The sequence below is a fragment of the Lepidochelys kempii genome, chromosome 13, assembly GCF_965140265.1.
Source record: "Lepidochelys kempii isolate rLepKem1 chromosome 13, rLepKem1.hap2, whole genome shotgun sequence".
Classification (NCBI taxonomy): domain Eukaryota; kingdom Metazoa; phylum Chordata; order Testudines; family Cheloniidae; genus Lepidochelys; species Lepidochelys kempii.
In genome coordinates, this window is record NC_133268.1 from 1,272,316 (window position 1) to 1,282,049 (window position 9,734).

The 9,734-nt window shown below is 58.1% G+C and overlaps 1 protein-coding gene across 1 annotated transcript in view; it reads left to right on the forward strand.

Moving 5' to 3' along the window:
* VSTM2L (V-set and transmembrane domain containing 2 like) overlaps positions 1 to 2,872 on the forward strand; it is a 44,104-nt gene extending 41,232 nt beyond the window's left edge. The window contains exon 4 of the mRNA XM_073308914.1: positions 1,055 to 2,872. Coding sequence (XP_073165015.1) covers positions 1,055 to 1,393 — 339 coding nt within the window. The 3' untranslated portion in view covers positions 1,394 to 2,872. The remainder of the gene's footprint in view (positions 1 to 1,054) is intronic.
* The last annotated feature ends 6,862 nt before the right edge of the window (positions 2,873 to 9,734 follow it).

The window sequence follows — 9,734 nt, forward strand, 5'->3', positions numbered from 1 at the left end:
TGCGTGGTTCTGCATCGATCTTCAAACACAGCTCGGTGGAGAGTGCTGGGGATTTCATCATCTCGGGACTGAGCAGCTGTGGGCTGAAGGATCCCATCGTGCGCAGCGGCCATGCCCTGCTGCCTTGGGAAGGCTGGAGGTGAGGGGGGTGCATTAGAGGAGATGGCGTTATGTCCCGGCCAGTGGCTGAATAGGATTGTTTCTCCTAGGACTGGCCGAATGGCATGTACCACAAGTGTGGGCTGCTTCATCTCCATGCTTGGCAGCCGGGCGCTGAAGGTCACTCTCTCCACTGTCTCATGACGGGCTGTAGCAGAGACCCAGATCCCGTGCCCCCCGTATTTCTTCTTCTCCCTCTAGCTACGGTGGCCCTCCAGGGCGCTGTGCAGCCAGGGGGCAGACGGAGCTTGTGTGGGCCGAGGACTCTGGACCTGGGGAAGGCTTTTCAAGGGCTGCAGCAAACGATTTGCTCTGCCCAGAGCAAGAGCGGAGCAGCGGTGACTCTGAAGCCTAGGGCCCCACCGAGCCCTGAGCTGTTGGCGCCCTTCTTGGGGGCAGAGGCAGATTAGGGATTTGTGGGGCCCTGGGCCAGAGCAAGTGGGGGCCCCTCCACACCCCTTCCGCCTAGAGTCCCCTGCTTCCCATGCTCCTGCCAGGGAAATGGGGTTGAGGTGCAGAGGCTTCTCCTGCCCATCCAGTGCTCCTGCCAGGGAGCAGGGTCGAGGCGCAGGAGTCCTGTGCCCCAGCAGGCAGGCGGACAGAGCGGGGCAAACCCCTGCTCCCCGACCCCACTTCCTGACCGGAACGCCAGGCAGGCAGAGCGGGTTGGGACGTGGGGTGCTCATTTTTCCAGGGTCCCCCGTTGGTCCAATGGTTAATCCACCACTGCTTGGGGGCATTGCAGAGAAAGGTGTGACCGGAGAGTGGGAGGGCTAGGGACGGGCTGCCGCGCTAGGGGCTGGTGCGAAAGCAGGCACGTAGTGGGGGTTAGGGAAGCTCGTTCCTGGACCCCTTCTGCACTCAGCCCTGTGCTCTCTCTCCCGCTCCCCACCAGGTGGTGAAGGTGGTCGGCAGTAACATCTCCCACAAGCTGCGGCTCTCCAGGGTGAAGCCCACTGACGAGGGGACGTACGAGTGCCGGGTGATCGACTTCAGCGACAGCAAAGCCCGGCACCACAAGGTCAAGGCCTACCTGCGGGTGGAGCCGGAGGAGAGCTCTGAGGCGCACCGCCACGGCTCCTCCGCCGGGCATGTGCAAGACACCCAGCTGCTGGGCAGCCAGCTCTCTGACCACGCCAGACTGAGCGGCACCCCCTCCCACCCCCAGCACCACCCCCACAAAATGGGCAAAGAGCTGAGGAAGCGGGCGGCAGACACCTCCTGCCTGCTGTAGACTGAGCCGGCGTGGCATGGAACGGGCTGCTGGATTCCCCCCCCCCCCCCCCATCCCTCCCCCCCCAGACTGGGCAGAGGAGGAGTGCACGAGGACCAGCAGCAGCTGGGCCACCGGAGCGGTGCCGGGTCGATGGAAATCTAATGCTCCGAATCAGAGACTGATGTGTGCACACACGCTGTGACTCTCGCATGTACCCCGCTCTCCCCACCCTGCCATGTAGCTGTGGATTTTTTAATTTCTTTAAGTACCCTCGAGCCGATGCAGGGCCATTTCCAGGTGTCGAATGCAGAAATGAGACCGCTCTATTCCCAAGAAGGGGGTGGCCAGAGCGGGGAAGACAAGTCTGGCTTCCCTGTGCCATCAGCTTATAAGGGGGGCTCTCCCTGCTGTCTATGCCCGGGGAGGGGCTGGGGTTCATTTCCATGGACTCTACAGCCACAGGTCACACTGTTTCCCCCTGGTGTGCCGTGTGCAGACAGGGCTTCCAGCTATGTGCCAGGTTTAGTGTATGCAAATTGTGCTCACACCCGTCTCACATTGCTAGCTTTTTATCACTTTAGTGAACCCATCTGGCTCTCTCTGTGTGTGGGAATCTTGCAATCACTCCCTTTTGCTTTGCCCCACGAGTCCCGTCCTCCCTCCCTCGAGAGATCCAGTGTAGTTACACTGTTTGGATCCAGTTGTGCGGATACAGGTTATGTCACTCATTCCTATAGACTGTAAATAAAGTTACCTCTTCCAGGCTGCCACAACCTGCCCCCCGGCCGAGAAGGCCAGTCTCTGTGGGAGGAAGAGAGGGGCACTCTGAATGGAAAGCCCAGCTGGTTTTAAGAAGCCATCACATCAGCTGGCGGGAAGGGGCAGAAAACGCTAACCTGCCTTGATTTCATTTGGATAAAAGACGGGCCCTAAGTCGGCTGGTTTGTGGCTAAGTGGGGGGAAGCGCAGGGCTCTGCCACCTGGAGTTAGCCCAAGCCTGGGGAGGAAGAGCTCTAGGGAGGTTTTGCACCCACTGCCCCCCCTTTCCCCGTTGCATTTCATGGAGAAGTGGGGAGGAGCTCGGGCCTGGCTCTGGCTCGTGAGGACAGTTGATTGTGCCCAGCCCACTGTAGGGCTCAGGCTGCCCCTCCCTCTCTGTCGAACCCGTCCCTCTGTCCAGGGAGGGGGGTGGGTGCAGCCACAGCCCAGTTCCGAGAATTCCTGCCCTTGGTTGTTCAATTCGACAGGCCGAGCCCAGCCCCCATTCCCGTGGCAGGCGTTCCTATTTCTATGTGCTCCGATCACCCGCGGGGAAGGCGAGCTGCCGCCCGCCCGCGAGAGCAGCCCTGGCGGGGGCGGGAGCCCCGCAGCCCCCTGACCTGTAGTCACACAGGAGGAGGGGAAAGGGGAACTCAGCTGCTCCCTCGCTCTAACCTCCCCATGCACCACATGATCCAAGCTGTGACCCGCTGAAGCGAATAAAGCTCTTTAAATGAACACGGCCTCCGCCTCTCTGTTCATAGCAGCGTTTTGCAGGGGGCCTTTTCGTGCACGCTGGGCGCTATAATTGAGCAGGCTGCCATTGGACACAGCACCCTTCTGCCCGCCCTGGGACAGTGCCCTCCAGAGGTGCCCTGCCGCGGTGACGCACCCGGGTCCCAGCTGCCGGCCCTGCTAAGCTGCAAAGCTGCACTTTAAGCCCAGCCCCAGCCGGGCGATCAGCGGCAGCTGCCAGTCCTTAGGCTCAGAGCCTCACCAGGAGGCCCTGATCTGGTGCAGGGCGCTTGGGGAGAGAAGAGCTGCTCTCTCCGGGCTGGCTTGGGGCGTTTGGCTGTAAGCTGTGGGCAGGGACTGCAGCTGGAAGCAGGGTGAGTCTGGGGGTTGTTCTGATGTCACCAGAGCCCTCGGGAGGGGTTTCCGCTCAGCCTAGGCCTGCCGGGAAATGCCTCCTGAGCTGTGCAGACCCCAGCCCTGCCCCCGTACTGCCTGGCGCCCCGCCTGCCGGGGGCGCCATGCGGAGCTTGGACTGAGCGGGCGGCGCCGGGAGGTCCCCCACCACACGCGCGCTGTGAAAGCGGCTGGGGCCACGGACCCTCAGCTAGCGCCTCATGTCCGAACTCCTGCCCTGCCCCCATTTCAGGGCTTGGCCCTATTGGTAACAACAAACTCCTCCAGATCCCGCTCTGCCAAAACGTGCTCCCCCCCCCCCCCACTTCAGCGCCTAGCCAGGGTGACCTGCCCCACCAGCCTGACGCGGGGTCATTGCCCGGGTTCTTTGAGCCCCTGAGCCCAGCGCGACCCAGCCGTGGAGCTCTGCGTCCTCGCACCGGGGCTCTGGCCTGCCGCCACCATATGCCTGCAGGCAGCACTTGCCTTAGAGCAGAAGGGAGGGAGGGGAGGCCAGGACCCCAGGGTTCTCTGCTGCACTTCCAGCTGTGCCCCGTGGGCTCTTCACTCCCCAGTGCAGAGAGGCCCTGGCTTAAGGCTCTGCGAAGGGCACTGCTGTTGCTAGCCGGGGAGTAGTGCTGAGCGGTGCTGCGTAACGGGAACCACCGCAGAGGGCAGAATTTGGAGCCGTTGTGGAGAGACCCAGCCGTTACCCTTAAAACCTGTCCGGCTGCTGGGACCAGCCGCCGCACAGAGCCCTGCGCCGCTGCTCACAGCACAAAGTAAGAGGCTCGGATTAATTTTCTTGCCACTTAATTTTCTGCTGCGTCTGGAGAGGTTTCCGTTGGGTCCCTGCTGATGGGACCCCTCAGCCTCGCCATGCTGCGTCCTGCAGCCAGACCCTGGGCTTTGGGAGCTCCCTCCAGGCGCACAACAAATGTCCTTACCTCAAAGTGGAGCAACTCTTCAAGGCCTCGTGGCCAGGGAGGGTGGGGAGGTCAGTTGAGGGGTTGGCCCTGGACTGCGCCAGGTGGCTACAGAAATCTAGCTGCATTAAACTTAATTGCCTGGAGGGGCCGCCTCTGCCTTCGGCACCAGGGCAGGCTCCTGTAGGAGCTGTCTGGATCCGTGGATTTCCAGGCATCCTCCAGACTCGGAGCTTTTTGTAATGACCGAAGAGCAGCTCTGAGCCCTGCTGGGGCTGAAGCAGCCGCCTGAGAAGAAGCCATTGCAGCAGCAGGTGTTGGCGAATGTCAAAGGCAGCGGGCAACCTCACAACCACCTGAAAGGCAAACTGCAGGGCTCCCCGTGTCCTGATGGCCCTGCTAACAGGGTCACATAACTGCACCTCTCCAGCGCGCTAGGGCTATGGCTTAGCAAAGTATATAATACATTAAAAAATCCCCCAGGGCCAGTGTCAGTCAGTTAAAGCCAGACAGAGAGGAAGAGCACCTGGCCCGCAGTCAAGGACAGTAATAAAAGCTATGCCTTCCCTCCTCCTCCTCCCTCCCTCCCACCACCCAATCAAGTTTGGCATGGTCCACAATAACACAGGAAGAAACTGTGCAGAACCCTACAAATACACAGGATTCTTTGTCAGGAAAGAAATATTAACTAGCTCCCAGGACTGGTAGTTTTTGCAGGAAATCCAGCTCTCCCACTAGCAATTAGAGTCGCTAGTCTGTCTCTCCCTGAGCAGCCCCTGGTGTGTTTGTGTTGCTCTGATACCTCTGGTCAGAGGCAGGCGTCTATCCCGTGGTGGGGAGGGGGGGGAGCACATCCCCCCACCAATAGTGAAACTAATCGACCAAGGCTGGAAAAGAAAGCCAATCAGAGCAGCCTCAAGAGCGACCCAGGGCTGCGAATCCCCGCAGAACAAATGAGAATAAATAAATGGTGGTGTCTGGAGTAATAGCCTGAGAACCTGGAGGTGAGTTAGTAAAACCAACAACTGGTTGTGTTAGGAGAGATTCATTTCCCTGGGTTTAATTGAACCTGCAGGAGCAGGAAAGAGCATGCCAGCTCCCAGACCCGCTGCCCCCCAAGTCGCTGAGGCAGGAGAGCACAGTACAACCCCTAGAACATAGGACCAAACTCCTGTTGGCCAATGGCTGGGCAGCTCTACCAGCAACTGGTAACCCTGGCATGCCTGCCACATGCATCGCAGAGGTCCCAGAGCAGAGAGATGCCCCAGGCCGGCTGCCAGCCAACCTTAAATCAAGGCTGTGTCTGAAACTGGGCTGGCGGGAAACTCCCTGCACCTGCTGCTGGGCTTTGGCGAAGGAGCGGAGCAGGAAGGATTTTCCTCCTTGCCTGGTTTCGAGTCTCCGCGGGACAAGCGGGTGCAGGAGCTGCCTGCCGTATCGCTCGCTTGGGGCACCGTCCGTAGGCCTGTGCACTGACCGGCGCTGGGGGGCTCCTGGGACTAGCACACCCAGCCCCTGCAGCTCCCGACCTGAGGGAACTGCCAGGGCTTCGCACAGGCCAACCTGGAACCGACTGCAATGCTGGGGGGGTGGGGGGAGGAGCTCTCCTGCAGCTCGCCAACGGGGGGCTCCTCTGTGCGTTTGCCACACCCCTGAGACACCCAGCTGGACAGGGAGCTCCCGACCAGTCTGCAGGTCTCCGCGTCATATCCGTGGGTGTCCACACCCGCCAGTTGGCGGATCCAAATGGTGTGTCCGCGCAGGGCTCCACGGACACGAGGTGCCCCTGGAGGTGGGAGAGGTCTCTGTCTGTGGACGGACTTCAAGTGAAATCAGCCCATCTGGAGCTGGTGCTGTTTCCAGACATGGGACTCTCTGTGATGCTGTTTTAGGGCTCTGGAGCCCCCCGATACCCCCAGGGCTTTAGTTCCTCCCTCCCGCTCTCCCTTGCTACTTCTTCTCCTGGCCGGCCAATGGGCCAGCAAGCTCAGGAGCTGCACGTGAAATGGGCATGCTCAGGGAAGGGGCTGTAAAGCATGGCATCCTCCCAGTGCCCCCTCTGCGCCTCGGGAGTCAGAGCAGAGTTTCCCCCCCCCCCCCCCGAGAGCTGGCATTGCTGAGCCCCACCAGCTGGCATGTACAAAGGTCACAACAGCCCCGGGCTCTAGGAGGCGTTAAATCCATTTTACAGCTGAGGAGGCTGCAGCAGAAGGGTTCAGTAACTTGCCTGTGATCAGGAATGAAATCCAGTCTCCTGAGTCCCCATCCTGTGATCCAGCCCCACTAGCCTTTCCCCTTCTGCCTGCTCATTGCTATTCTGCCTTGTGCATTAGCATCAAAACTACCAGCCGAGTTCTAGCTGCAGAGTTATCCGCCCTGGTGCCGGCTGCTGCCAGTGTATGAAGCAGAAAGAGCTCATGTCAGGTACTAGCAAAAGGGCTGAGCTTAAGTGCCATTAGTTAGATAAAAAACATCCCCCCACCCCCCTTCGTTTGGCTGGTAAACTGAACAAACTTAATATGCAAGTCACTGGTGGGGAATAAATAGGCACCATGAAAATGTCATTTCCACAGAGTCACATTTCTGACCATTATCCCACTGCAAACAAAAGCAATTTACTCTGCCGGTAATAAAGCAGGGGTGATAGCGAACCTGAGAAGAGCTGCAGGGCTCTGCTCCAGAGAACGGCCAGCCTCCCTGCCCGGCAGCCACTTTCAAAGAAACACAGGAGGCTGGGCAGAGACTGCGAGTGGGAGGGAGAGCTCGGTGGCTTGAGCACTGGCCTGCTACACCCAGGGGTGTGAGTTCAATCCTTGAGGGGGCCATTTAGGGATCTGGGGCAAAAATTGGGGATTGGTCCTGCTTTGAGCAGGGGGTGGGACTAGATGACCTCCTGAGGTCCCGGATTCTATGCAGCCACTCAGAATTTCCAATAGATCCATAAAGCCCAGAGAAACCCCCTTGCGTCACATACACCAGCGACCTGGATGGAGAAGCTGGCTAGGAAAATGCAATCCCCTGTCAGGAAAACATAGAGCCTCCGAGGCATTGGCGAATATGTGTAAAAGCAGCCCTGCTGCCCTCAGCTAAGGGCGCTGCTCCGTTCGCCCAACCCGTCAAACTGGCTGGAGCCAACCACCAAATCTGCACCTGCCCTTTTGCACATGCAGTGAACTTGGGTGCACAGCACTCGCATTTGTGCGTGACACTTTGGAAGTTGGGCACCGAACTGCTTGGTCCTTTATGCAACTGCCTCTTTGCCTGTGGAATCGTGTGTGTGTGTGTGTGTAAAGGTGCGTATCTATGCGTATACAGGTGATGAATCAAGGCAGGGTGTAAATTAACAGCCCCGTTCAGGTTTGGCAGTCGGTGTTTGCTGTCTGCTTTTCAAAGACCATTTCCCCATTGACTCCAATGCAGTTCTACACTGTTCCCGTTTTCTGCCCCAATGGCCCTAGTAGTAATTTTAAACCACAGCACCATTTGCAGCCCTGTAGGTTGTGCTGAGCTGTCCCCCATCTCTGCCACTAGCTGCATCTACCCACAGTGGGCGGATATTAGGGATTATTAAAACCCCTTTTTGGTTTCTATTGAAAGTGTCAGAGCAGCATAAGGCCCGTGATCCAGAGAACCCCCTCTGAGCCTGGCACTGCTCATGCTGCTGGTCTTCCCCTGTGGGGGGCCTGAGGAATTATTGTTAATGGCAATATAAAGTTAAACCTTTCGAAAGTGGCCACCTGAGGACCAGCAAGAATCACTTGCCTGGTACAGCTGGTCTTTAACTAAAGGTCAAAGAAAATTGTACTGGAAGCCTTGGGGAGACCTTAAAGTGGCCACGTAAGCTCAGGGCCTTGCCTAGCGGAGGTGGGACAGAGCTGGTTCTAATGCCCTGAGTTATTTATAACCTTTGTAAATTTAACTGCTTGCCAGTTTAGGGCTTTAATGCAGCGAAAGGTGCATGGGACTTTGACAGGGCAACCAGTGGGGAGAGGCCACTAATACAGACAGCCTGCATGCATCTCCGGACAAGTGCTGTAGCTCGGGCGAGGGGCCAGGGAATGATGCTCAGTGGCTCAGTTCCATAGACAGTGAAGGAGACAGCACTTGTATTCTGCTAGCGGGAGGCTGTCAGGGCCCTAGAGCCAGGGGTCCCGCCTTCTGATATTGTTGCTTACGCTGATATAGCAAAAGTTTGTACCCCCCCCCACTTTACTAATGAGCCTCTACCCTGGCCCCAACCCGCCTGCTCCACCACACCACAGAGCCTGGGGTTTGCAGCAGCCCCTCCTCTCGGGGGGGTGTGTGTGTTAGTTGTAGTCAGTATTGCCAACCTAAGGCAATACTCTCATTTGATGATCATGGTTGCAGCTGTGTTTAAAGCTTCTTGACCTCCTGTGGCCTCGCGCTGGCTGGGCCATTGCTGCCAGATGTAGAGATGACTGCAGCCCATTTGCTGCTCAGACGTGTCTGCTGAATTCTTCACAAGGCGAGCGGCTGGGGAGCTGTTCAGGGACAGGAGCAGAGCAGTGAGGTGGGTTCATGAGCTGGCAAAACCAAATTCCTGCTCTTCCCCAACCAAGCCAGGCCTGGCCATGAACACCCACGCCCAGCAAAGAGGCTGCTGCGGTGTGTCTCTGTTAGACTGACGCAACAGCCGGGTTTGGCTGCGTGTGATGGGCCATTGGGCTGCTGCTTTGGACACAGTTATTTGTGGCAGCCCAATGGCCTTTAGCCACCCTGCCCATGAGCAGCACCTATGAGACATGGCTCTGACTTTGCTCCATGCGTGTAAGATAGGTCACTGCTGAATTTGGTTCCTGGGGAAGAAATCCTAGTTGAGGAGCGATGCTCTCCTGACAGCTAGGGATGCAGAGGATAGGCGCCGCTCCAAACCAACGGCAGCGTTTCCATGTCAAACGCGAGTCACAAAGTCTCTGTGCCTTTGCGCAGCTCAGTGGGTTTCCAGTGGTAAATGTGAGTTTAACCTACAAACTAGAAGGCTGTTTCATTAGGTCACCGGGAAGCCCACACTAAAATTACAGCCTCAGGCTTCCGGTCCTGCTTGGTGCAGTGGGTCTGGGTTTTAGCTGTTCCTCTGCCAGCAGCATTAGCCCCTAGGGAAGGCAGACGGTAATTACGAGAACTTTTCCAGTTCCTTTTGTCCCACTTCAACCCCAGTGCATCAACGCAGCACCTTCCTCCCTCCCCCAAGCTCGCCACCCGGCAAGGGAAGATTTACTGCTGGTTCAGGCTTCCCCTGCAGCAGCCGGTCAGCCCAGACCTTGGACCCTGGTGTCTGGCTCATGCTGTTTCTGACGATTAGCAAGTGCAAGGCCCAAGGCGCTTTAACCCCAGAAGAATTCTTTGCTTGCAGCACCATCTACAGGAGCCCTGGCCAGACTCTGCATTGACTCTGCCCACAGAGCCTGGCGTTTGGCGCAGCGCTGGCCATGGCTTACACATAGGGCCAAGGGGCCCCATTCTCCCACTCACCCCAGTGCCTGACTCTCACCCTGCGAGAGGACACTTGGGCCTGGTGTGTTTAG